At 45.3% G+C, this 25,831-nt stretch overlaps 1 protein-coding gene across 1 annotated transcript; it reads right to left on the minus strand.

The window, feature by feature from the left end:
• Nucleotides 1–18,679: 18,679 nt before the first annotated feature.
• Nucleotides 18,680–25,634, minus strand: PRDM14 (PR/SET domain 14). Its single transcript, XM_038126925.1, has 7 exons — nucleotides 25,094–25,634; nucleotides 24,736–24,792; nucleotides 24,509–24,666; nucleotides 24,061–24,331; nucleotides 22,328–22,530; nucleotides 20,984–21,085; nucleotides 18,680–18,907 (listed from the first exon to the last, which is right to left on the minus strand). Exons 1-7 carry the CDS (start codon nucleotides 25,632–25,634, stop codon nucleotides 18,680–18,682), a joined length of 1,560 nt encoding a protein of 519 aa, XP_037982853.1.
• Between the last annotated feature and the right edge of the window lie 197 nt (nucleotides 25,635–25,831).

The raw sequence follows: 25,831 nt of genomic DNA on the forward strand, positions 1-25,831 counted from the left end.
AGGATTATCTCAGCAGCTGCCAGCACAGTCAAAACAGTGCATAAATAATCCAGTGCAAGTGTAACTATGGGTGGCTGAAGCAGAGCTGGGATGTGGTGATGGCACTTCTGTGGCACTCAGGTCCTCTGTCCTGAACTCTGTCACTGGTGCTGGAGGTGTAAACACTTACAAAGACTTGGCAAAAGGAAGTCAGGCTTTATTTTTTCTTCTCGGGATGATCAAGCAGAGAATTTTGCATGGCTGGGGCAGTTGTGAACTGTCAGGCAACTCCATTTCTCAGGCTGCCTCTTTCCCACTCAGTGATTGACCAGTGTTACCCTTTCACATATTTTTATTACAAGTATATATTAGACCTTACTTGCACAGTCCATAGTTGCTGTGTCTTTTATTATTATTTTTTTGCAGCAGCATTGACAGTGAAAATGGGATCCAAAAGTCTCCAAAAGTCTGTACAGCAAAGATTTCACATTGAAGTAGCTCTACCCATTATTATGAAAAGTACTGTTCTTGTCTGTGTTATTTGGCTTGGTCAAATTGGTTATTTGGCTTCAACTATTGGGTTGGGGTGGAAATTCTAGAATCAGAGGATATCCTGGGTTGGAAGGGACCCACAGCGATCACTGAGTCCAATTCCTGTCTCTACACAGGACAATCCAAAAAAACACACATTGGTTTTGAGAGCAAAAAAGGACAAGAAAAAGTAGGAAAAAAGTATGACAAAAAGACCTCTCTAATATTCTTTCATCAGTAGTAGATAGTCCTGGCAATAGCAAAGATAATAAAAGGTACAGCTCATGGAACACTTCTCAGCAATGCACAACTGGTTTGCATTCAGGATAAGAATCAGTACCTAGGATTGATGGTGGATGCTAACAGTTCACCATTTATTCTCCAAATAGAAACACGGGGTTTCCAGATCAAACACATCTGAATAACAAAACTTTAAAGCACAGTATTGTGCTAAGGATGTCTGCAAGAGGGGAGCTGGACAGGTAGGATGTGTGGGAGGACCCAAGGGCTTCTCATTAAGTGCCATTGTTATTCTTGTTTTCACTGGGTTTTCATTTTCTGATCACATAAGCAGCTCTTTTGTTCTCATTAATGTTTGCCTTTCCAGACAATCCATAGTAACAAGTACCTCCATTATGCTTTCCACAGGCCACTGACAACAAACCACAATTCTCTGTACAATACATTTTCTTGGAGGTAGAGGGTATCAAGGACTCTTAATAGTGCTGTGTCGAGGATCAATTGCTCAGCTCTATAGTGCAGGAGTGTCTCCTGAGCCTCTCAGTGCCTGCTTTTGTGTACAGTATCACTGATGGGGAGTGACACTTCTTTCTTAGGGATCCTTTCCATTAGAGAGGCTGCTTCCAGGCAAATCCAGTTGTGGAGCGTTTGGAAAACAAAACATGGGCAGAAGTGGGCTTTTATCACATTTGTCCATGTGATTGATAAGGAATTAGACACTTTTCCTGCTACTCAGGAAGAGGAAACTCTAGAAAAGTACTTTTATTCCTAAACTGTTATTATTTCTCTGAACATTTAAATATAAATACATGGGTCCTCATTATCAGTGTTAATTTCCTAAAGCAGAATTTAAGACAAATTTTAAAAATGCCTTCATCTCTGCATTTTCTAGATTTACATGAGCCACTAGCTTTTGGGGACAATGGCTTTTAACCTTTAGTTTCTTAAAGGTGCAAAATCACATTTTTCATGAGCTGAGTTAAGCCAGGGTAGTAATTATGCAAGGGTTATAGTGAAACAAAGCTGTACATGAGTTTCTATCCCATGAAAACAATAGGTATGCTGCAGGTAGATCTGGTTTTGAACAACTCCAGTCTTAATGTAAAATCCTTCTGCATGTGACCTAGCGACTTTTGAGTCCAGCATCATGCTGGGAGTGCCAAGTAAGTCATGAAGGTTTCAACTTTACTGATGGTGTCCTTTACTGAAGAAGCAGAAATGGTGTTTTCCCTTGCATTAGCAGCCCTCCAAATCCAAGCCTACAAATCTCTGATTCCTAGCTTCTCCTGAGATATTAGGAGAAATCAAGCTGTAGCTGAGGTCAGCCACTGATAGATACGGGACTGCTCATTTGTTAGATTTTGCAGTCACATTGCCCTAGAAGAACCTCAGGAGGAGCTTAACATCCCAGCCTGGATGGCTAAACACCAGGAGGCAGGAAGATGCATCTGCATGAGAGGTTGTACGGCCTCACTATGCCTCAGCTTCCCACCTGCAAGCCAGAAAGGAGCAGCATGCTGATAAATCCCAACAGAGTCTGGGAACTCCAAGAGGCGAGCAACATAATGTGGCTTCACTAGCAGGTGGTTCTGCACAGCTAGAGAAGGTGTGAGGTGGCAGAATACTGTGGCAGAATTAAGGTGCAAGTAGAATTCCACATTAGCCCAAGCCAAGAACACTTCCTCCAAGCTGCTAAGTTTCATGAACATGTGAGTCAAAGCAGGACAATGTTAAGCCAGTTTTGTTAGTGGCAACTGAGCTTTGCAGGGAAATCTCATGCCCAGCCACTGCCAGCAGAAGATCCCAAGGGTCTGCCAGGCTGGATGCCCTACCCAACCTGGCTGCGCTGCAGGGCTGGCACAGGACATACTTCACTGGACAAAGCATTTAAGCAGCTTCCAATAATCCTTTCATTCATTAAACTACACTAAGCAGATCTGTTGGTCTTCAAAATGAAATCAAACACGTGAAGAAAGGAAAGTGCACCTAAACTGATCATACACAGTCAGCACGGGCACTTGGCACCAGGGGCCACCTGCCTGGGACAAACACTGAGGCACAAGGCTGGCTGCAGCAGTCAGTGCATCCATGCTGGAACAGGTCATGTAGGCTTGAAGAACATCCACTCTTCCCTGTCACCAAGGGGTGTTGGGAAGCAATGTGACTGCAGGGGTCTTGGCACTCACAGCTCATTTCTGGCACTTCTGGCACTCACAGAAGTACACAGGTCTCCAGATACTTTTGGCTTGTGTTTCTCAGGGCCAGTCAAGAAATTCAGGCAGCTAAGGCTCAATACCTATCGAGATTCCAACTCTCCTCTCCTCTCCTCTCCTCTCCTCTCCTCTCCTCTCCTCTCCTCTCCTCTCCTCTCCTCTCCTCTCCTCTCCTCTCCTCTCCTCTCCTCTCCTCTCCTCTCCTCTCCTCTCCTCTCCTCTCCTCTCCTCTCCTCTCCTCTCCTCTCCTCTCCTCTCCTCTCCGTTTCCTACCCTCCATTACCTCCCTGACATTCACCTTGCTCTGATAAGATCCCTAAAAAAATCCAGTCTTGTTTTTACAAATATTCAGATAGCAACTGACACCTTCTGCTTGTCCTTGTTTGCCATTACCTGTTCTCCCTTGCTCCAGCTGCCCCTCACCCCACTCATACACATGCAAGCCAGATAACCATCACAGGACACAGACAGCAATCCTGATGGCAGACAGCACTGAAAGGACAATCAGCTCCTGCTGCCAAGCCCTGTGAGGCTGAGGACAAGTGGCTAGAGCAAGAGAGGAAACACAGGTTTGGTGAGGCACCCAGAGACTGATTTTCTTTCCCCAGAGTCACTCAGTGAGAAGCGGTTTCATCATGTCATTCCCTTCTGTGCAGACACCAATTTGCAGGGATGCTGGTTTTGTCCAGATACTGCCACCAGCCTGGTGACCTCCACTTCTGACATGGGGACATATTGTGTCTTATGGGATCCATGCCCTCAGGGATCCATGCCCCCAAGGACAGTAGGGTGAGGGTCTTTCTGAACATTGTCTGGACAAATGCTCTTGACACCAGGAACAGCATTATCTGATCTTGTATGCATTTCCCTGCAATGCAACCAGACCTGCCAGGTCTGGTAGAAAAGTCTTAGTTAGGTCATGTGGAACATGTCCATCTAATGTACTGGGGAAGAAACAGCCCAGGAGAAAGCTTCAAGGGCAACCCATTGTGTGCATGGTACAAACCACAGCCCAGAGCAGACTTTGCTGGCACTCCTAGAGACTGTACAACAATCTAAGTAATACCAGCAGTAGTTACTTAGAAGATATTCAGTAAAATTACATTTGTTTTCACAGTACTACTATCACAAACTATATATCCCATTCCAATCCATGTCACCCTGTTTCAATAGTAACTACTGAATATTCTTTCCTTGTGTTCCTTGGGACTGCAACAACAGGTTACTTAAAATCTGCTGACCTGTAATACTAAAGCTCCTCCTCAAATTATGCATTTTCATATCACGTAGTTAGTTACCTGCCATAGCTTAAAGGGAGTAAATCTGCTCATCAAGTGTGGGAGGTCCATGTTTTAGCAAAATGTTTTTCATTCTTCAGGTTTGCCTAGGAGAAAAAAAAACATGACAAAGTGAGGAAAACTAGGGAAATGTCTGATTTTATGGAAAGAAAAGTATTTTATTATTCTTCCCTATATTTTTTTCTCTCAAGTATGTGGAAATATTATTCTTAAATACATGTAATGAATGAGATAAAAAAAAAGCAACAGGAAAGAAAGAAGGAAAGACCTGATGAGCGTAGTATCACCCCAAAACCAAATCAAATATTTCAGGCTGGATCCATCTCACTCTGCATATATTTTAACAAATGGATTGCAGTGTAGAAAGCACAGTGAAATTCATCCCAGGAGTCTGAGCTATAGCTTTCGTTCTAGGACATTAATGGAAGATTTCTAACCAGGCTGAGTTTACAGAAACAAAAACATCTCAAGGTCACACTTCTTAGGATGAGATATGTTCAATAAAATCACTGAAAAGGGCACACATGTTCCATGCATATATACTTACAGATGTCACTCATATATGTTCCCTACTTTTTGAAACCTGAGGTGTAATGGGAGTATATTTATGTTAAAAGGCATTTTAAAAAATCAAGAAATCAATTTCTGGTAAGAAGCCTTCATATGAGGAAATGTTTTTTCCACTTCTTTGGGTTCCTTTTTTGTTTTCTTTTTTTTTTTTTTTTTTTTTTTCCTGGCTTACAGACATTGTGGCAAAGTACAGCAGGGGCTTTGTAACAGTTTATTGATGAGGAGTGGCCAAGGACATCTGTGGTCTAGAAAACCCACTACCGATGCAAAACAAAACCCTCAACCTCAAAACCATGAAGTGAATTTAAAAAAGACCACAAAAAGCTCCGGCTCTCTCCTCCTGGGATTCCCCATGGGAATTCTTTGAAAAGCAGCTTATTTTTTTTTTTTTCTGTTGGGATTTCCTATATCAGTGAGAAATCAGTTGATCCTCTGGAGCCTGGAAGTATTCATCTTGTTCCTTAGATAAAAGATGTCATGACTAGAGAGAGGAAACAAAACTGTTTAAGTGCCATACCTGGAGCACTATCTTCAAAAGAAGCAGAGTACAATTTTTCAGATGTGGAGATGGTGGTCTCTCAGTTCTGTACTGATCCATGAAAACTCCAAAGCAAATTTCACAGACATTGGGAAGTCCTGACATGGAGAACCAGTTCTAAGACTTAACTCTCAAAGTTGTGTTTTTATCCAAAATAAATCCTCACTATCTGACAAATGTTGGACATAAAGAGACAGTTTCATTGACTTGCTGATAGAAAAAAGTCATGAACTGAAACTGAAAATTAATAAAAGTCAGAAAGGCAGTCTGAACTCTGGCTACAACAGCTTAAAAGGCACTGGTATCACAGTTTTATTAGACTTTAATTTATATTTCATTAGAAATACAAAATGACTGAAAATTAGTGTGTTCACTTTTCCTTTAGTGCTGTCAATTCACATATATCAAACTATTTATTAAAATCTATCAATGTACCTATTTAACCAAGTCCTGCATGGTGCAAAACATGAAGGAAAGTGTGATGGCTCATTTCACTTCAGGTTTCACTTCAGACTTCAGGCATGTGATTTATTACCCCGTTATAAAGCCAAGTTTAGGCTTTTAAATCAAGTAACACAAAATCTTGTGCATTTTGTGCAGTTGTGGTGAACTGCAAATCTGAAAAATATAACATTCTTATTACAGCTTATACATTTTGACCGTCCTAACTTCAACTTGCCTTTCTAAACACACACACACACACACACACACACACGTTTACACAGAGCTAAATTCTGTAATATGATACATCCTGCTTTCTGTGGCTGAGATGGAGAAAACACTTTTAACTCAAGAAAGTGATTTTGCACTGGAAGTTGTTCGACTATCCATCAAGGCCTTGAGAGTGAGGTCATACAAAAAGCAATTGCTGAGTAATATTGGGAAAATAAGAGGTGCAACAGACAATAAGAATTTCAACACTAATATTAGGGCTTGGTGTTGTTTTGAGGGTTTTTTTTTTCTTTTTTTAAGGACTTGCTAATAAAGGAGCAAATTCTAAGCATCATAATTGACACAGTAGACAGCAGGGTTTTAATCAAGCAATCCATACATCTGACTTTCTTCTAAAAATTGTGTCTGTCTTGGTTCCTTTCCCATATATGTGCTAATTATAATCTTGAAAGTTTAAGTAGCTATGAAGTTGTGTCAATTTGTTCATTATTTAAAATAACAAAAGGACTTCATCTCCAAGGGGAAAGTCTGTGCAAAAGAAAATTCAGCAATGCAGGAGAAGGAAATTCCAAGTACACCGAAAATCCTATAAAAATAACTTCATTAAAGAGGGGCAGACATGCCAGCTGATTGGGATATTCAGAGCATTTACTACAGCACCAGCTGCAGTGGGGTTAGATGCCTCCACTGATGAATTCCATTTGAAGGAGACGTAATAGCTAAGCAATTATTAGACAGGTTTCTGAACCTGGCTACAGAGGAATATATACAGTGTTCCAGCAAAGGGCATCATCAGGCATGTAAGTGCTCGCTCTGCCCGCGGAAAGTCAAAAGGAATGGAATAAATGGGATTAAGAAGGTGTTTGCAGCAGGACAAAGACAAGGGCCTGTGAAACACTAACACACCAAAATGTTCAAGAGGAACACTTTAATTGCTTTGGACTGAGTCAATGAAGAAATAGTAAACAGTGGCTACAAATGTGTTAATCTGCTTATTAGGGCTGCAATTTAGAACAGCTCACTCGCGCTGGTGACATTGTTCCTTTCTTGCTCTTTCCCCACACACCCTCCATACCCTGCCAGAGGAACGTGTTGAAGAGCACATAAAGCAGGGGCTGTGCCCAGCAGGCTGTGCAGATGACGCGAGGTGCTGCAGCTCCCTTCGAGGCCATGCCCTGAGGCTGTTTCCCTTGGAGGCTATGCCAGGATGGGAGAAGGAAGCAAAGCCGGCTGTGGGACGTACATGTTCGCATCTCCCTTCTGTACAGTAGTTATTTTTGAGATCCGTTAACATGGATTTGGGCTCTGTTTTGGGCATCGGTTTCTGCAATGCAAAGAAAATAATTTAACGGATTTGGAAAATAGGAACTGTTATCCTCATCTGTCTTTACTCAAGCCTATGAAGATCTAAGGACAAAAAGTGTGAATTTGCATCACACTGGCACATTAAAATATAACTACGCCAGTTTTCTCGAGTTTCTGCTAGGGACAATCAGCCCTGCTCCCACTTTAGGTGTCTTGAGAAAGCCCTCTTTCAGCAGGGAAACCACCGAGTAACAGGGCATCAAAGCAGCTCCGACACTTCCCTCTGCTGCAGGCTTCCACCTTGTCCTGGCTGCTGTAACGGGGCCTTGGAGAAAGCGGCTCTCAGAAATCAGCAAGGAAGAGGCTTGGAAGAGACCAACCTGGACCACAGTCTGCTCTACACAGCTGGTGCAGCATCAGCTCAGCTGGGCCAGAAACTCCGGGGCTGGGGTCATTGTGCTGCAAAGGAGGCATTGTAGTGAGATCAATAGGGGCGTTTTAAAATACCCCTACATGACAATTCCAGGGTCAGAACGGAGCAAGTCAAAGAAGGTTGTTCCCCATAGCAGGTTAAACTCCTGAGGGTGGAGATAATCTCACAGCAGGAAGGGAGGAAAGTGCTGCGCCTGCCTGGGCCAAGATGCTTTCACACTCCTCATTGCCGGCTTTAGGCTACAGAGCGGGCCATTATCAGAATCATTGTCATTATTATCCTAAAATCTGCTGCCCGACATTCAGGCATCTATCAGGAAAAGACCCAAGGCCCTATTAGTGCAGGCAATAAGTCCCCAGGAGGAGGGGAGGAAACTCATTCCTAGAGAAATTAACGTTGCTGCTGGCTACATTCCTATCAGCTTCGCTAATTCTGAAGTGACATTCATTGGTAAATCTGATTTTACCGCGCTCTCCCATCAATCAGCAGGACAAGTCTCCTAACAGAGGGGCTTTTTATTGTCACACACAATAATTTGCCTCACAGACACATGATGTAATGGCCCTGGGGGAAGCTGATCGTCAATACTCTGTATCTATATGAAAACCATGCGCCCACCACCATCACTGTGTCCTGACTGTGTCTGCGATATCTGCCTTTCTTCTCTCAAGCTGCAGTTGAGGAAGTCAGCATTTTCCTATTAAACATATTAATCGATTGTGAAGGAATGCCACTCCCTCCCCAAGTGACGCTTCCAAAGAATATGATGTTAAATCCTTTACCTGGAGATGCTTCCATTGCAAACGCACACTAGAGATTTGAAAACAGTGTCCAACAGAGCCTGGTGTTTTCCTGATACGAAAGAAAGTGTTAGAAAAATCGTGAGTTTTCATCCCACACTGCAGCAAGTTCAGTCCCACTGAGATTCCAATTCTTCAAGCTGATTCAGGAATGTTTCGTCCTGTTTTAGCTGGCTGGTCACAAAAGACAATATCTGACAGATTCAGATAAATTTGCAATTCTAAATTAATTGAATATTTTACCACCAGCTGCATAAAATACAAAATTAATTAACAAATAGACTGCACACGCGTGCTATTTCTTTGGGAAATTAAATATCTGCTTGTGATAAAATCTTTCAGGATCTGGGTATTAAAAACCCAATAAACTTCTTGATATACTTCCATCTAAGTGAACGGAAACGGGTAAAACCTGCAATAGTCTTTTAGCTGTTTGGGGGGGGTGCGGGGAAGGAACCTCTTAATTTCTTGCGGATTTATGTAAAATAGTGCAAACTCATGAAACTGTGTGTGAAGAGCACAGTCTTTAAGGTGATGAATAGCACTAAAAGACCTCCTCACCACTCTGAAGGTAGTTAACTGAGCTGACTGCCTCGAGCGTTGACACCTTTAAACGGCATGTTTATCAAGGGAAAGACGGGTTTGAATTTGTAAAATATTTGTCCTCCTTCTGGGGCCAAAGAGTAACCCACTAAACCGTGTAATCGCTTGATTTTCTTCTACTCCATACCCTGCAAGAGATGACAAGCAGCGAGGAGAAAAGAGAGCCTGGTGCTGAAGGACAGTGAGTTGTAGCTGCCTGCTGGGCAGGGGGCTGCGCGCCTCTCTGCCGTGCCAACAGCTGTAAGAGTAAGGACTTTAAGGACTTTAACTAGTCTTTATCATCTGAGAAGCCTTCGCATCAAAACGTAAAGTTCTACAGCCAGAACTAACAAGCACAAACGTTGAATGAATCCACGGCTGCCCACCCCCATTCCACACCTTCGAAGAGCCAGCCTTTGTTCAAGTCCAAGAAAGGAAGGAGTCGAACCCCCATATGTTGGTTTCAAGACAACCGCATAGACCACTTATGCTTCTTTCTCATAAAGAGGTGTTAGTAAAATAATTACACAGCCTTGTCAAGACTAAATTGCAGGTGAAAACCCAGCACTCCTCCTCACCAAAAAAGCTCTCCCTCCCAGCCCCCGGGGACTGCTGTGTGTACAGCAGCACACGATGCTGCAGAGCCCCGCCGGGCCGCTGCCTGAGGAAGGGCTGTGCCCCAAAGCAAGAAGAGATGGGCAAGAGACCACGAGGGACCGTGAGTGCAGGAGGGATGAGCAGAGGCAGAGCTGCTCTCAGCAATGCCTGCTGAGCCCACCACAGTGCCCGGGCTCTCCCGGGGCCCCCACAGAACCGAGCTAAGCCGAGGCACCTCCGATTAAACTACGGCAGGTTAAACTTCTGCTGAGTTTTCTAATGACTGTAAAAACTCCCCTTTGGCCTTGGGTGCTATAACTATTTATGAGATTGACCTTTAATTACTCTCTCATGTAGAAATCTTTGATAATATGTCTTTGAAAGCTTGACAAATACGGACCTACACAGCACAGATCAATACCAATATAGTAACATAGCAGAGCAGCTTCCACAAAAGCAGATGCTGAAAGCTATTACCAGCAAAGCTGCTTCAAAGGACTTAGCACTTCAGCTGGGCACCGTCAGCTCTTTCCTGTTACTGAAGGGTTTAGGAATGTAAAAAACAAACATGCAAGGGATGCCAGATATTAACGTGACATAAAGACTGGAAAGGGTATGAAGCATTATCCCACTGGGCCCAAGGGAACCGCAGCTGTCAGCAGCAGCAGGACAAGAGTGACTGCCATCTGCCGTTGCTGTAAAGTTTTCTGCTCATCTGCCTTTCAGGGCTGGAAAAAAAATGGTAGTGTTGAATACTTAGTTTGAATGTTACAGAGCTTCTTGAAAAGCAGCTCCTTAGCAAATTCACTATCTTCATGAATGCCATCCAAAGTAGTAATGAAACTGAGAGTGGACAGTTATTCATTCTACATTCAGTTTACTTGAATATTCAGGATTGCTTGGCTTTTCAAGTTTTAACAGACATTGTACACATGCATGAGCATACCTGTAGGTACACAAATGCACATATACGTGTGTGTATATGTACTCACAAATATAACGAAAAATTCAGTAATATTCTGTTAAGAATGGTGGATACACTTGGAAAATGTCTAGACACTGTTGAGGAAAGAGTTATCAGTACAATCATACTGTTATATAAAACAGAAACTCATAATTCAGATTACTTTATTTTTATTTTAACTCACCTAGTATGACTTATTATTATAATACAAATTTAATACTTTCTCTTGTAAGTACTGTGGAAACAAGTGAGGGTTCTCCTACGACAATGATTAAAAGCACAGAATATACATCATCTTTGACCATCACAATACATTATAGGGAACTTGACGTTGTTCTCACCTAATGAAAGTTTGCTGCTGGGAGGATGGTTCCCAAAGACATAGATTGAAGAAAATGCAAAGATAAAATTTTAAAGGTTTTATAATAGTTTTTATTTCCTCATCACTGCTAGAAAAATAATTGATCCATCTACCAGGCAGCTATAGTTAAAGAAAAGCATCACAGACCAAAAAGCTGTACAGATTTTGGGAGAGGTTTTAAATGCTAAAAACCACTTTAGTTTTCCTTCTCTTTTGAATTTCTGCAAAATTAAATTGTTTTCTCTTATTCAGAAGAACAACTGTTCTCCTTTAGCTCTGCCACAGAACTTTTTTTTTGTCATAACAGCATCCTGGCCAAAACAGCTCCCAGGAGACAAAAGCAATGAAAGCCATAAAGGAAGAATGTTTTTGTCATGCCAGGCCCTACTGCTCATGTCTTACACTTACAAAACCATCAGCAACTAAATTGGGATAGACAGACCATCTGAATAGATTTGGCCAGTTACTCCAACTAGTTAAAAAATCCAATATGTAGAAACAAACTATGTTAACACTGTGATAGCAGTGTTACATCAGCATAGAAACAGGAAAGGAATTTAAAAGCCCTAAATTCAGGGACCTTCCCCACAAAGAGGTAAGGTCAGGATATATCAGACTGATTTTCTCTAAACTTGCCTCCCTGCCTGCAGATCTGGCATTTGAACTCTCTCTTTGTTGGAAAGAAACTCAAAAAAGCAGTCTACCTGAAGGGGTCTTTCTCCATCCCTCATTTCTCTAATCTCCAAAACATAAGGCTGAGGACACCCTTGGGAAGGGGCCTGGGGGTGGGGTGTGGGGGGATGAGTAAAGAACCCTGATGCATGAGCAAATAACCAAATGTCTCTTATCCAGGAATTTTCCCTTTTGATGGAGCGTTTTTTCATGCTGAATTTTGTTTTGTGTGAATTATATTAACTGTGTGTGATCTCTCCAGCTCTGAAACTAAGAGAAAGAAGCCTTGGAAGAAGAGGCATGGGTTAAATAGAAGCCTACTGTGATAAATATAGTAATATCCATACAAGGTTTCATACTACTCTTGGCTGGAGGTCCACCGAAGTTGAGAGAGAAAAGCTGTTTTTGACTGGTAAACTTCTGAATCAGCCTCGTTACAATGTGGAGCAAAGAGTCCCAGCAGGGGCCCTGCTGCCTTCAGAGCCATGGTGTGAAGCCTTCTTTTGCTGCCAGCATAAGGAAAGATACTTTCAAGAAGGCAGCTCCAGACACACCAGAAAAGTAAAATCCTGCCCTCCAGGGGCCGGACTGTCTCTTTTCCAGCACTGCACATGGCTCATGGAAGGGAAAGCCCCCAATCCCTCCAGCATCCTTCAGCACTGCCATCTCCAGCACTTCCTGCTCCTGTCTTGCCCATCCCCAGCAGAAGCAGGAGCAGGATGCTGCTACCCCACGTTCCCACTCTCTGCTTACTGATGGGTACAGCCATACATCAAGCTCTGGGGGAGGGGGCTCAAGAAGAAGAGCAGATTCCCCTTGGGTTGTTCCATGGGGGTTTTCACATCCCTGACAAAAAAAAATTGAATTGAAAACCAAATCCACTTTTCATTAAGAGTCTATTGGTGAAACTGATACTACAGAAATACACATTCCTGTGTGCTGCCTTCCTGCTCCATAATGGCTCTTGCATTAGGGGCTGGGGGCAGGGGGGCTGCTGTTATCCATTTACTTTAGTAAAGATTGCTATTGAATGAAACCTTTAATGGTGTGTTTATGCTCCCGCTCAGCTAAGAGCTCCAAGCTTGTGGCAGAGTAGTCTTTCCCTCCACCTTGACAGCTATCTGAGAATCAATACAGGTAATCCCTCAGCTGGCCTCAGCACTGCTGCTGCAGGCCTGCCCCGGCCACTGCACTGGGGTCACTCGTGGGAAAGCGAAACTTCTTCGGGGAGTGACTTTTCACAACACCCCCACCACCTCTGCACCGACCCTCTGCAACTCCAGAGGGAATGCCACTGACCCCACTTTGATTTAGACAGAGGATGGACTTACTCTTGCTCTCTAGGAAGCTTGATTTCACTTCAGGGGTTATCTGTGAATTGCACTTTTTGGCTAGTATAATCCAAGTAATCATCCCTTCCTCCTTCCTTCATTCCCAGTGGGTGTTTCTTCTGCTCCTGCATTTCTGTTCATGACTAAAGTATCTCCTACTGGCTCTGCTCAAGTTCCTGCAAAGTGAAAGTGTTGCGTTTTCTCACTGCTGCTTTGCAGGCTGATATCACTGCAGTTTGCAGGACTGAGTGGTATTCTCACAGCAAGGCATTCAAAAGTGCTCTCTACACTACTAAATTGCTGAGCCAGCCAGAGGTTAGTCCTGTGACAAAGATTAGTCCTGTGAGTTTAAGTCTGGTTTGTGCTGCAGTGGAGATAAGCTGGGGTTTCAGGACAGACCCTACAGCAAGGCTGCTGCAGAGTGGCTGGCTGGGGATGGAGACAGAATAGTGTCCCTCAAGTCCCACTGCAGGAGAGGCAGAGGTGCTGTCACTCTCCTCTGGTGCTGCTGCACAGCCCCAGTTGTCAACACCCAGCCCCAGGAACCTTCGAGGGGATGGCTGTTCAGAAAAGGTGTTCCCTGGTGGAGGTGAAGCCTCTTCAAAGCTTGAGTCAAACACCATCAAAACACAGACTGAAAGTCTGGACATGTTTCACCTAAGGTCGAAAAAGAATGAAAGAAGAGAGCAAAGACAGAGCCTCACACCCCTCATGTGCCTAAGGCACTGCACTATGTGTGTTAAGGAGAGACAGAAGTGAAAAAGTGCAAGGGCCTGTGTATCAGGAGAGAAAGGGTAATGAACTTGCTGCAAAGGCCTGTAGGAGACTGGGGACCCAAGGAATGGTTTTCTTAAGAAGTGGACATCCAGTCAGGGCTCCTCTGGTGAACGATCTCTCTTGTTTAATGGACAGTTTGGCACTGACCAATATTTGTTGACATTCTCTTCAATTCACTAAGCTCCTTGCTGCTTGCTTTTCACCTTCCTTCAGTGGTTAACCACTTCCCTGTTCTCCAGAGTGAGCAGCAGGACAGGGACTGGGACAGCAGGGGCTGGGGACCAGTTGTTTGAAAAACAGGGATATGCAGGAGATGCTAGAGGCAGCAGATGTCCGTGGCCAGTCCTTTTGTTCTCTCACACTTGCAAGCCTGAGCTCTGGGACCACTTTTTTTGGTCTCCCATTGTCATTTACCCAGGAGGAGCATTTCAGGAGTTAGCCTCACACAGTCTCTCTCCCTGCACCCCTCTGCTCCAACAAAACAGTTGATTGCCCTCATACTCTGGTTTCTATTTAGATCACTTTCTATTTACATTTAAAAACTCACACAGAGTTAATGCAGAGCACTTAAAATCAGCTAGTGTCTTACAGGGCTGATTAGTCCCAGGGACTTGTCTTGCTGCTCCCCTTGGGAGGATGGTTTTTAATCCTAGTTAGGGGAAGAAGAGTCGGTGTGCATACACATCCTTTGCTTTAGTGAAAGCAGTGACAATGCGACCCCAGACAGGGACACCACCACGCAGCCAGTTGAAGCAAAACTGAGTGAGAAACATGGGTACCTATTGCACATAGTGTATTACTGTGGTTACTGTCATGGAAAATGTCACTTCTGTCCTATATTTGCAGATGCCAAGAAATGGAAGAGATACATTTAGTGCAGCGTGTAAAGCCACAGCCCAGCCCCCTGAGAGCTGCAGGGGTGTCCTTTCTGCTGCCTCAGCTCAGAAATAGCTGCAGGAGCATGGAGCACCACAGTGCCTGCTAAGGATAGGATGGACCTAGCAGCCAGGGCTGCCCAGCACAAGGACTGAGATTTTACACATGGTCACAAACACTCTTTTCTGCTGAACTTGCAGTGCAGCCTCCTTCATGCACATGTCCTTCTGTGCCATGCAGTCATTCTGGGAACGTGCCAGATAGAAAAGTGCAGCATGCACACAAGCTCCCTCAGTCTTAGCTGTGTGTACAAATAACCAAAACCCCACCGCTGGCTGAGATGGCTGGAGCTGCACATTCACTCAGCTGCTGAGAGCACAGCCACAAAAGGTGCCAGTGAATGTGCAAATCCTTGGGGAGGAAAACTTCAGCTCATTGGACACACACAGGGTACAGGTACACTACAGGATTCTCCAATCTCCCCTAACCCCAATCTGCCAAGAACAGCAATCTGTTTGCTCTGACAATCAGTGCATTTTTGTTTCAGAAAACTAAAAGCTGTGGTGGTCTCACGGGTGGCTCAGCTTGACCCCCCTCCTGATACATTTCTCCCCACCCTGCTGTGAAGTGTGCGGAGCCAAGTGCCATCCTCACTGTCCCCAGCACCGCTGGGACTCACTATTCAAAAGGGAGAGGATGACTCTATAGGGTAGTTAAATGCTACACGGTAGTTTAATTCCTTTTCTTAGTGCTCAATCCTGATCCATCATCTTGCTTGCAAATGGGAGTGAATTCAGTCCAGCACTGAATGCCCTCAGCTTTCATGAACTGTTGGGATACTCAAGACCAAATCCATCAAGACACTGGGTGCCTTTGACTTCTTGTGCACTCAGCTGCTGCCCAGAAGGACAAGGACTACAATTCCTAATAGGAGACAGTTTGACTCTGTAACGACTTACAAACGACACACCCTTCACCCATTTGCTAGTACCTCAAATACACTCTGCATCTGGCAGAAAACAAGTCATAGCCCAAGTACACTGCAGCCTCCAACAATTTGTTTTTATTATGTAAGAGTAATAATATTAATAATAGGAAAGATGGGTGCTAATGTCTTCACAAACAACTCGATGGGTGAGGGTCTTTAGGACAAACGGGTGTTAATGTCTGTGAGATGGGTCTTGATGTCTCTACCAACCTCAAACTGAAAGTTTGTTACAGAACCCAGACAATTTGACTACAGCCTAAACTCCTGAACTTTATGGTAACTCAGCACAGCCTGTTGCAGAACCTAGATAGTTTTAACTTCTGAACTTTGGGAGAAAATGACCAATGTTCAAGGCAGCTCGGGAAGCCAATGGGGAAAGGAAGAGGGCAACATGCAGCCGGGAGTTTAGGATAAACTCAGGATAGGATAAGGCTCAGCCTTCCAAAACCCCAGTGGACTCTCCCTCCCCTTATTCAAATAAAGTTTCAGGACTCCTCTGTCTCCTTTATGGACACTGGCTTTTCATAGAGTGATTTTGTTCTCAAAAATTAGCATCAGAATTTACATATATGGTTTTAATGTGCAAGATAGCCAGTACCTTCAATTACAAGTACAACCTTTCACATACTCCTTTCCAGACAACACATAAAATACTATAGAAAGGTGCAAATAATTAAACACAAGACATTTGGGATTTCTTCAAGATGAAAATGCACACAAGAACACTACAGAGGCACCATTTAAATATACAACCTTCATTCAGAGCAAAAAAGGAGGTTACCTGCATGGGAAGCTAACCAGGCATTTCACAGTACTTCAAAGCCATTCCTAGTCATAACATTTCCTTCATTAGTAGGCAGTTTATTTCACCAAATCCTGATTTTTTTTTTAAGGGACTGAACTAACAAAGGCTTCACAAACATAATTCTTGTTTCTGTTGGCCAGGATTTTGTATGTTTTTATCTATCCTCCTAGATAGCAGGCAGCTGGAAGAAAGGTTCAGTTCCCCTACCTGTTTCACAGCACTGTTTGTATGCATAAGTACTGTGATAATTTTCTGCTCAGGAGTGAATTTTACCTATTTAGAGGCTAGGGGTTCAGCCCTCCATATGTCAAAAATTTAGCCGGCTGTATTAGAGTAATATTCGGTATTAAAACAAGCAAAAACCAATAATCAGAGCATACTCTAAAACTTACATGTATAAACATACAGTACAAATGGATTTGCTTATTTCACATACTTCCCAGTGCTGGGCCTCAATATTTTGTTAACCAGTAAGTGATTCAATAAATATCTAAAAAATATTTTTACCATGAAAACAATGAGAACAGAGCAACTTAAGATACAAAAAAACCTTATAAAATTAGTGCAAATCAATATATTTAAGGATACAGTATCTGCACAGTATAATTAAATGTACAAGTAAAATATTTTCTATTTTTATGCTGTATTTAAAGAGACCAATAAAGCTGGTACAAAATAAAAACTTTACTTTCTTCTACTTTATGTACAAAATTCTTGTTAATCCTAGCTGATCTAGGATACTTTGAAGATAAAATTATCATCCCAGTAATATCAAACTACCTGTGTTTATCAACTAGCTCCAAAAAGGACTTCCATTATTCCTCCTGGATGCAACACACAGTCCCACTGGCACAGTGAGCCCTCTTGTATGCACAGCCTTCTGCACAGCCTCCTGCCAGGCGTGGTGGTCACTCAGTGGTAATTAAAATTCTATACCAATTACAGCACTCCCTATCCTCACCAGTCCTTCAGCACAGGCTTTTTGTTAAGCCTCCTAGTTAGGATTTCATCCACATTGATATGGAATGCCGCTTTCTTAAGGGTTGAAAATGTCTCACTGACCACACTTGCTTGTGTGGTCAGTGAGACGTGGAGGATGACACTTTCCAGTCATCCCGTGGAAGCAAAGCCTTTCCTTCAGACCAGGGAAGGAATTTTATGTGCAGAGTTTTAGGCACTGAGGAGTCCTGGTATCGCTTTACAGTAATCCAACATAAAGCCATGAGGAAGAAAACAAGCCCATCCTTCATATCAGCGTTCACTGCAAAGATTCACCTGGCCAGGACTAGACAGGTTCAGGGAAATCCAGAAAGAAGAGCCCTGCTGGGATTGTGCTTGTGCCTGGCCCGCTCTGCTCTCTGCTCTGAGTCTACAATGAAGCACCTCTGTGAGGCCACTTGACTGCTCATTATCCACCCAATGGCTCACTGATGCTTAGGAATATCACCATGTTTGGCCCTCCAAACTCTTGAGAAGACAAAACCAACCCCCACTATCTCTGCTAGCTGGGATATCAGGTCTGCATATATCTTACCATGCCCCACTTCTCTCCCTCTGGGCTAACCAGCATCCAGCACCCTCTGGAAGAGTTGCTCTCACAGTCCTGGAGCTCCCAGTCTCCCAGCAGCTGAATGATTTAAAATAGCTCTTTGTTGGTCCAGCAGCCAGTATCTCTGAGGAAGTGCACATTTAAATAGAACATCACTAAAAGACAGGTTAAGGGTAAGTAGACCATATACCTGTGGTCATCTGTCCAAACAACACAAAGAGGTTAAATCAGCTTTAAGAAATGCACCTGATAAAAACATCTCTTACACAAGCTTTGATACAGACTGTACCAGGCAGTACACAGGCACTGGAGATGCAGAAACACTCCTCACAGTGAATTTGTGCACAAAGGGGTTTTTGGGAGATAGAATTCCTTCCCGCCTTTAGAGATTAGGGTATGGGAGGAGATGGAGAATGGCATCAGGGTTGTACCCTGTTCCCTGTGCTCAGTCACATGCCCTGGGTCCAGAAACCAGTCCTACCCCAAGAGCCAGTGCAGGTGTCACCTCCTGCGCTGTGCACACAGCCACGCACAAACAGATACACACAGACTGATGTACACAATGAGCCGGTCCAGGACACGTCCGTGGGGTTCCTGACTAATGAGCAGAGTGAATCTTCATGTGGAAGTTGTAATCCTCCTGCTCGGGGAAGTGCTGGCCGCACACGGAGCACGTGCAGCCCTTGTCCTTGCTGTGCGTGCGCCGCACGTGGCTGTCGTGGGCCGCGTGCGAGGCGAAGGCTTTGCCGCAGTGCTTGCACTTGAAGGGCTTCTCCCCCGAGTGCTGGCGGATGTGAGTGCGCAGGATGCTGGATGCTGTGAACGCCTGGAAGGGCAGGGATCATCAAGGGCAGGGCAGGAAAGGAAATGGAGTTGCAAATAATTTGCTTTCACATGTGCAATCCCCCACCTTCAGCTAACCCAGACCCCGTCAGAAGCACGTTACCCTGAAAATTAAGTCCTGAAATAGCTCACATTTCCACTCCTCAGGTAAGTGGAAAAAAATAATGAAAACTCCCAGCAAGGAGGAATCAGAAGGCAACAGCTATTGGTATACAAACGTGGCTGAGTCCATGGAGATAGATGAAGCTCAGAGAAAGATTTCTGACCAAAGACACCAGTAAATACCTTCTTTGTCAGAGGGAAGAAGTCAATACTACCCTAATTATCTTTGCAGCTCATTTATGTGTGGGAAACATAATGCAGGCTTTCCTTACAGTTTTTGGTTTTAAAGTTAAAGCCTTTGACTGTCTTGGGATGCAGCTGCTAAAATTCACCTATGCAGTCCACCATATATCATTTATAGGTTCATTTTCCCTGCTCCATCATACTCTTTCTGCAGGCAGAGTTTCCAGCCTGTTCCCCCACCACTAACACTTTTGAGTAGCAAAGTCATAAAGATTTCTCCTCCATCTGGGGATAAAATTCTCTCATTAAAATTTGAACAGGAATGTTGTAAAGTTGCCCATGCTCTCCCCATTTTTTGTTATCCAAAAAGAGACAATTTCAGGCCCTTCACTATTTGCAGACCTCGCAAAATTAATACTCTCTAGTAAATTTTCACAGCAAACAGCAATACATCTGAGATACCCTTTCACTAGGAACCTTAGAGCACAAACAATCACAGACTCTTATGTATGTCCTTAGAGGTGTATATCAAGGGCAAAAATATGTTTTGGGGAGAGAATGGTGATGCTGACCCAGCACTGTTCCTTTAATCTCACAATGTTTCTGAAATAAGTGACCACTGATTTCCAGCTAAGGACCTGGAAAAGCAAAGCCACTGTTAGAGGTAGAAGAGGAAAAGAGTCATAATCACACAGGAGGAGCCAGTGAGGATTCATTAAAACAGACCCTGGTTTTCCAGCCTCAGAAATTATGGCTATGTCCTAGGATAGCTGCATCCTGCAGCCTGAGGACAAACAATTTAATCTGATCCAATCCACAACAGTCCAACCAGAACTGGCCAAATGTCTGTAGAGATCTCTTCACAGAGCAGCCTATAAAGCTCTGCCACCTCCTCTTGTGGTCAGAAGATTAAGGATGAGATTTCATCCTAATCTCTGAGAACAAGTATGTTCAGGATGATCATGGGGAGACAAAAAAAATATAGTGGCCAAATGGAGTTTCCTCTAAGGGCACTTCAGAAGGACATTTTAGTTTCGTGTTAGTCCAACCAGTCATACACTAAACTTCTCTCTCTACAAAATCAGGAGCAGGTTACCACTGCTGATGGGGTTTCTGCATTGCATGGACACTCCACAGCACTGGGAACCTGACCAATATTCATCCTCCAGCAGCCTGTGCATCCACATGCTGTCTGCTGCGAGAGCTGCCAGCACTTTCACAGGGAGAACTCATCTGAACCACCCCTGCTGTGATGGGCAGTAACAGCAGAGTGCATTGCATCTTTGATCAGGGCTGTATGGTTCTCCCAGTGTTCTTTTCTAAGTGAAACCTCCATGCCCATCTGCCCGTCAATAGCCTTGATATTTCAAGGTAAGCACGCACAAATTCATGTTGAGCATGTTCAGTTTATAGACCAAATCTGTTTATTGCAGTCCAGAAGCAGTGTCAATAACACAAAAAATAACCTATCTGATGAAGAAGTGGGATACTGGATATAGCTGCATGCTTGGATGGTATTTGAAATGCTCTCAAGCTTCCCTAGACCTTATTTCTGCAGCAGATCACTGAGCTGGTATGAACCAAAAATTCCATGTCAGATGGAGACCAGACCTTGTTTCTTCAGTCTCATCCAGTCCTGTCACCTTACCTCACAGCTGCCCAGAATATACACCCACTTGTCTGGTTACCAGTTCAATAAAAAGCATTTTCTTGAAAGAAAAAGAGAAGAAACAAAGCACAGCAGAGGGAGGGATGGGGCAGGGCTTTGCCTTACCTTGTTGCAGTAGACACATTTGTAGGGGCGCTCCCCAGAGTGAACCCTCATGTGTTTGTTCAGGCTGGAGGATTGAGAAAAGCTCTTCCCACACACTGAGCACTGGGGGGAAAAAAGGAATAAAGTTAAAAGGAAGCATGTAACCGCATAGTTAAAAGGAAAAAATTAGGTATGTGGATGATGTGCACAAATTTTTTACATATAATCTAGATACACACATGTATTTATGTATTCACGTGTAAACACAATAGCAATTTTACACTGCAACAAATTAAAATACCCAAAAGTTTAGTCTGGTTTTAAGAACAAATTTATCTGTATATGTACATATATATATTAAAGCCATGCAAAATTTCAAATCATTTCTGTTAAAATTGTTTCAATAAATAATTGTTATTTTACAGAACAGACAATATTGATTTTCAGTAATAAAAATCTGAAAAATTCTGTAGAATCACTTAAAAATATATATAAATCAAGCCTCAGTTTTAATTTTCCCTAAAGCTAAACTATCTAGAGAATAAAATAATCTTAAATTTACCAAGGCAAGGGAAAGGAACAGGAATTATATGGTATTTAATACCTCATATTTAATGGAATATTTTTTATCTGTTACGAATTCCATGCAGACAATCTGACGTTGTAATAGTGCCATTTTAGTTACAAAATATTTTTTCGGGAAAAAAAAAGACATTGTAGGATGGTCCATGAAATGGGTATTTGGAGAATTTTGGGGACTGATTTAACTGTGCCATTTCAAGCACCAGAATTTGCCCTTCCCAAGCTTTTAGAAAAAGTCTGATTTTCTGTTCCCAGTGCTGCTAGAAGCAAGGTGTTTGGTGGAGATGAGTAAAGCATGTTAAAGATTTACTTTCATCAATTGAAAATCTGCTTCACACTGAAAATGTAAAACTTTTAAGCCCTGTTTGGTCCAACAGGCACAGATAAAGCTGCGGTCGAAGGGTGGGGTGTGGGAAACAGACATGAGACATCTCTCCCCTGATCCTGGACAAGCCAAGCACCTTTAAACACAAGTTAACCCCACACTGTGTAAGAAAAGGAGCAACACTCAGATGCAATCATCCGAAAAGCCCAGGAGAAATTTTTGTTTCTTTTTAAACTGAGACTGTGGGGTTTACTTTCCCAACCTAAACCCATTAAAGTTCTTTAATCAAGCTTTGCTGCACATGGCAAGCTTTTTCTGAACAGTCCCACCAGGAAACTGGCATGGAAACCGGAGGAGGAGGAACGTTATCAGCATCTTATCTGGACCAAAAAAACCAACTTATTATTAAGTACTCTCAGAAGAGCCAGTGACTGCGAGAGACCCGGGAGCAGGCTCACCTTGTGAGGTCTGTGCTTTTCGTGAACGTGGAGAATATGGATCCTCAGCCTGTCTCTTTTTTCAAAGGATCGGTCACAAAGGTGACAAGGAAATTTGCGGTCCCCCTGGTCCACGCAGCGGGTGTACTTGAGGTGCTTGTCCCGGTAGTACTTGTAGGCAAAAACTTTGCCGCAGCGCTCACACTTGAAGCTCTCCCCGGCTTCTGTACAGCAGAAGGGAAAGTGCCACCTCTCCGTTACACCACGGCAAAAGGGATTCAGATCAAATCTGCATCCTTGTCAGAGCTGGGACCCCTACGGGGAATTTAAGTCTCTGAGAGGGCAACGACTGTAAACTGTTGCTGGCAATATCTTTAACAAAATACTTGCCGCGTCTCCTGAGCGTTCGCAGTGCTCCCCTTGCCTTTTTAGAGGAGGGGAACAAATGAGAGCCCACAGTCTGCTAAAATTACTCTGTTTAGCTACTAACTTCACCAAAAACAGAATTTCATCCTTGTATATCCATAAATAGCAACAATACATGTGAAGAAACAACTCAGAGTCCCACATAAAAACTTCTCCCCGTATGCAACGGCTGTGAGATATTTATCAAGAATCGTCCGCAAATTTTGCCCACCATCCCAAAAGGAAAAAAAAAAAAAAAAAAAGTTGCACACCTTTTCTATCGTTTTCAAATAACTATCGAACAAAATATCATATTTATTTGACTTTTTTTTAAATTTCAATTCCTTTTTTACCACAGAATTTAGGGAAAACACCAGAAAAATGTTCAGGCGTTTATACATTCTTTTTTGTCTTTAATAAAAGTAGTTTCAGCTCAAGCTTTAAGATGAAATTAACAATTCAGCATCTGTCTGAATTAGACGCTTCAAGACAACAGGTCCAAAATTTTCCATGCCAAATTTTCATGCAAATTTGCTTCTTTTCCTTTCTGCCGCACCGGGCTGACCCATCCCTTCCCTGCTCCAGCTTTTCCCGCACTGGCACAAATCTGTTTTCTGCATACATAAGTTTTGCTTACAGGATCATACTTTCTGTACATTACAAGTAGAACTACCCTCCCTCTCCACCCACCCTGGCGTAAGTGCATTTGACATTTCTTTTGCGAGCAATAGTGGCATTAGGGGATCCGATCGACTTCAGCCTGCCTCATTTACTGAGAGCGTTAATTACACGAAAGTCGGTGTGCAATCCTAAAATGAAATAGGACCAAAAGTGGAATAACCCCGAAAAGCCCATCTCCTTCCAAAACGGGATACTGAACAACGGCGCTGCGGGGCCGAGGCATGCTCAGCCCAGGACCACCAGATGTTTTACAATCGTCAGACCAAACAACACTTTAAACTCCCCGAGGAACCGCGGACTGACGGCGGAAGAAAGAGGAGCCTCTTGCTCCGCGCTGCCGGCAGCCCTCGGTGCAAACCCCGGATTCCCGGTGCCGAGGGGAAGCTGCTGCTTCGGGGTGCTGGATGCTGCAGGAAGGGGCAGCCGGGGATCGGCTCCCTGGGCGGACAGACCCGAGGGACCGGGGCTGCGGGGCCACCGCCCCCGCGGCAGGACCGGTCACCCACCACCGCCTCATCTCAGGGTCTGGGAAGCCTTTAAAATAAAACGGCTGGACAAAGGTGGTGCTTGTGTTTCTTTACCTCCCCTCGTGTGAATCTAATCCAGGCCAGGCACACGTCCGTGGGAATAAGGGGCAGTGTCGCTCAAGGGGTTGCTGGCAGGCTCACCTTCGGGGTGCTGCGGGGGTTTCTTCCCCTCCGCCATGCCCTTCAAGCTGATGGGGATGCCCAGAAATTGCACGTAGCAATCGCCGTACCACACCAGCAGCTCCTGGTTCGGGAAGATTTCCTTGCAGGTCTCGTAGAAGATTTGTCCCTGGCACTGGATAGCCGTCAAATTCTGCTCCTCGGGGAACCTGGCACAGTTGACCAGGGACATCCAGTTGCCAGCGGCGCCCTTCCCGTCGATAAAGTGGCTCAGGCCACCGTATTCAAAGATCTGGCGAGCAGAGAAAAAAGGATCAGGTTTGACGTTCCGTACACGTCCCGCTCTCACCAGTCCCACCACCCACACCGGGCCGAGCCCCTCTTGCAGGCTACAGTAGAGGGGACGCCAAAAACCTCGCCCCGGCCCCGCGTTGGGGGCGCGGGGTGAGCCCGACGGTGCCTCCGCTACCTCCCACATCAGCGAGTTGTCGTCGTAAGTCTTGATCTCGCTCGTGTTGACCACTTTGCCTTGGAAAGGGCCGAAGCGGACTCCTTTCGGGATGGGGTCCGTACAGAAGACTCCGAGCTGAGACACGTCCCCGTAGGCCACCCTCAGCACCGAGAGCCCTGCGGGTGACAGGGGGCTGAGCGCGGCGCGGGCGGGCGGGCGCGGCGCGGGCGCTCCGGGACACTTACCTTCGGGCAGCTGCAACGAGTCCCGGTCGAGCAGCGGGGCGGCGGAGTCCGCAGCGCCTGCAGAAGAGGAACCCCTTCTTCAGCACGGCACCGGCCCTGCAGGAGAACTTGGGTCCTACCTCCCCGACAAAGGCCGCAGCCCGAATCACCCCCCGGCTTTTTCCAGGTGTAGGCTCGTAACGCAAGAAAACCACAGGGAAAATAAGTCTGACGCGCTCCCGGCGATGCCCATTGAGCCAGGCTGCCTGCACCCCTTTTGGGACTGTCCCCGAACCTTCCCGCACAGTTGGCTGCAAGGAGCGACCTGCCGCCCAGGATTACCCCGTGCCCCTGTCGCAGCCGTCAAATACCCCCTTACCCGAGCTGGAGGGGGACACCCGGAGCCCCGAGATGGCGTGGAGATTCCCGGTGGGCTGGCTGCTCCGGAGTGCCCCGTACAGCACCGCGTTGAGCTCCTCCTCGGTGAAGTGGTACCTGTAGCTCTGTCCCGCCGCCCCGTCTGCCCCGGGGCTGCGGGCAGCCCTGGGCGGGGGGCTCGGGTAGGGCGGCGAGAGCGACCCCGGGGCCCCCGTCCCGAGAGCCGAGCCCTCGCTGGGAGGGAAGGGGGCCGGCAGCCTGGTGTAGACGGGCAAAGGGAGGCTGGGGAAAGGGTCGGTGGGCAGAGGAGGCGGCTGGCCCAGAAAAGCGGGGACCCTGCTGAAGGTGAATGGAGGCAGAGGCGGCGAGGAGGAAACCAGCTCGCCCAGGGGTTTCAGGGGCTGGAAGAAGTCGGGGGCCGTCTCGAAGTAATGGGCGGGTGGGAGGAAAGAGGGGTAGTAGGAGGCGAGGCCGGCGGGGCTTATCCCGAGCGAGTCTCTGCCGTCTCCGGCCACCGACTCTCCAGCCAGGGACAGAGCCATGTCGGGAAGAGCCGGGCCGGGAGGAAGGGGGGCAGACACCTGGGTGCTGCCGGCGCGGGGTCCCTCTGCAGGGCGGGACGGAGGCCCGGGAGCTGCCCTTCGCCGTCGGGGCGAGCGGGCAGGGCCCTGCCGGCCCCCCGCGGCTATATCGGCCCGAGGAGCGGGGCGGGGTGGGTGGGCTCGGGCGGCGGCGGCCG

The sequence above is a fragment of the Motacilla alba genome, chromosome 2 (genome assembly GCF_015832195.1).
Source record: "Motacilla alba alba isolate MOTALB_02 chromosome 2, Motacilla_alba_V1.0_pri, whole genome shotgun sequence".
Taxonomy (NCBI): Eukaryota; Metazoa; Chordata; class Aves; order Passeriformes; family Motacillidae; genus Motacilla; species Motacilla alba.

Coding starts and splice junctions, on each gene's coding strand:
- PRDM14 (XM_038126925.1), bottom strand. CDS start 25,634: ATGGCTCTGTCCCTGGCTGGAGAGTCGGTGGCCGGAGACGGCAGAGAC. Junction 24,793..25,093: donor GGTGTCCCCCTCCAGCTCGG/GTAAGGGGGTAT, acceptor CCTCTTCTGCAG/GCGCTGCGGACTCCGCCGCC. Junction 21,086..22,327: donor AAAAGCACAGACCTCACAAG/GTGAGCCTGCTC, acceptor TTTTCCCCCCAG/TGCTCAGTGTGTGGGAAGAG.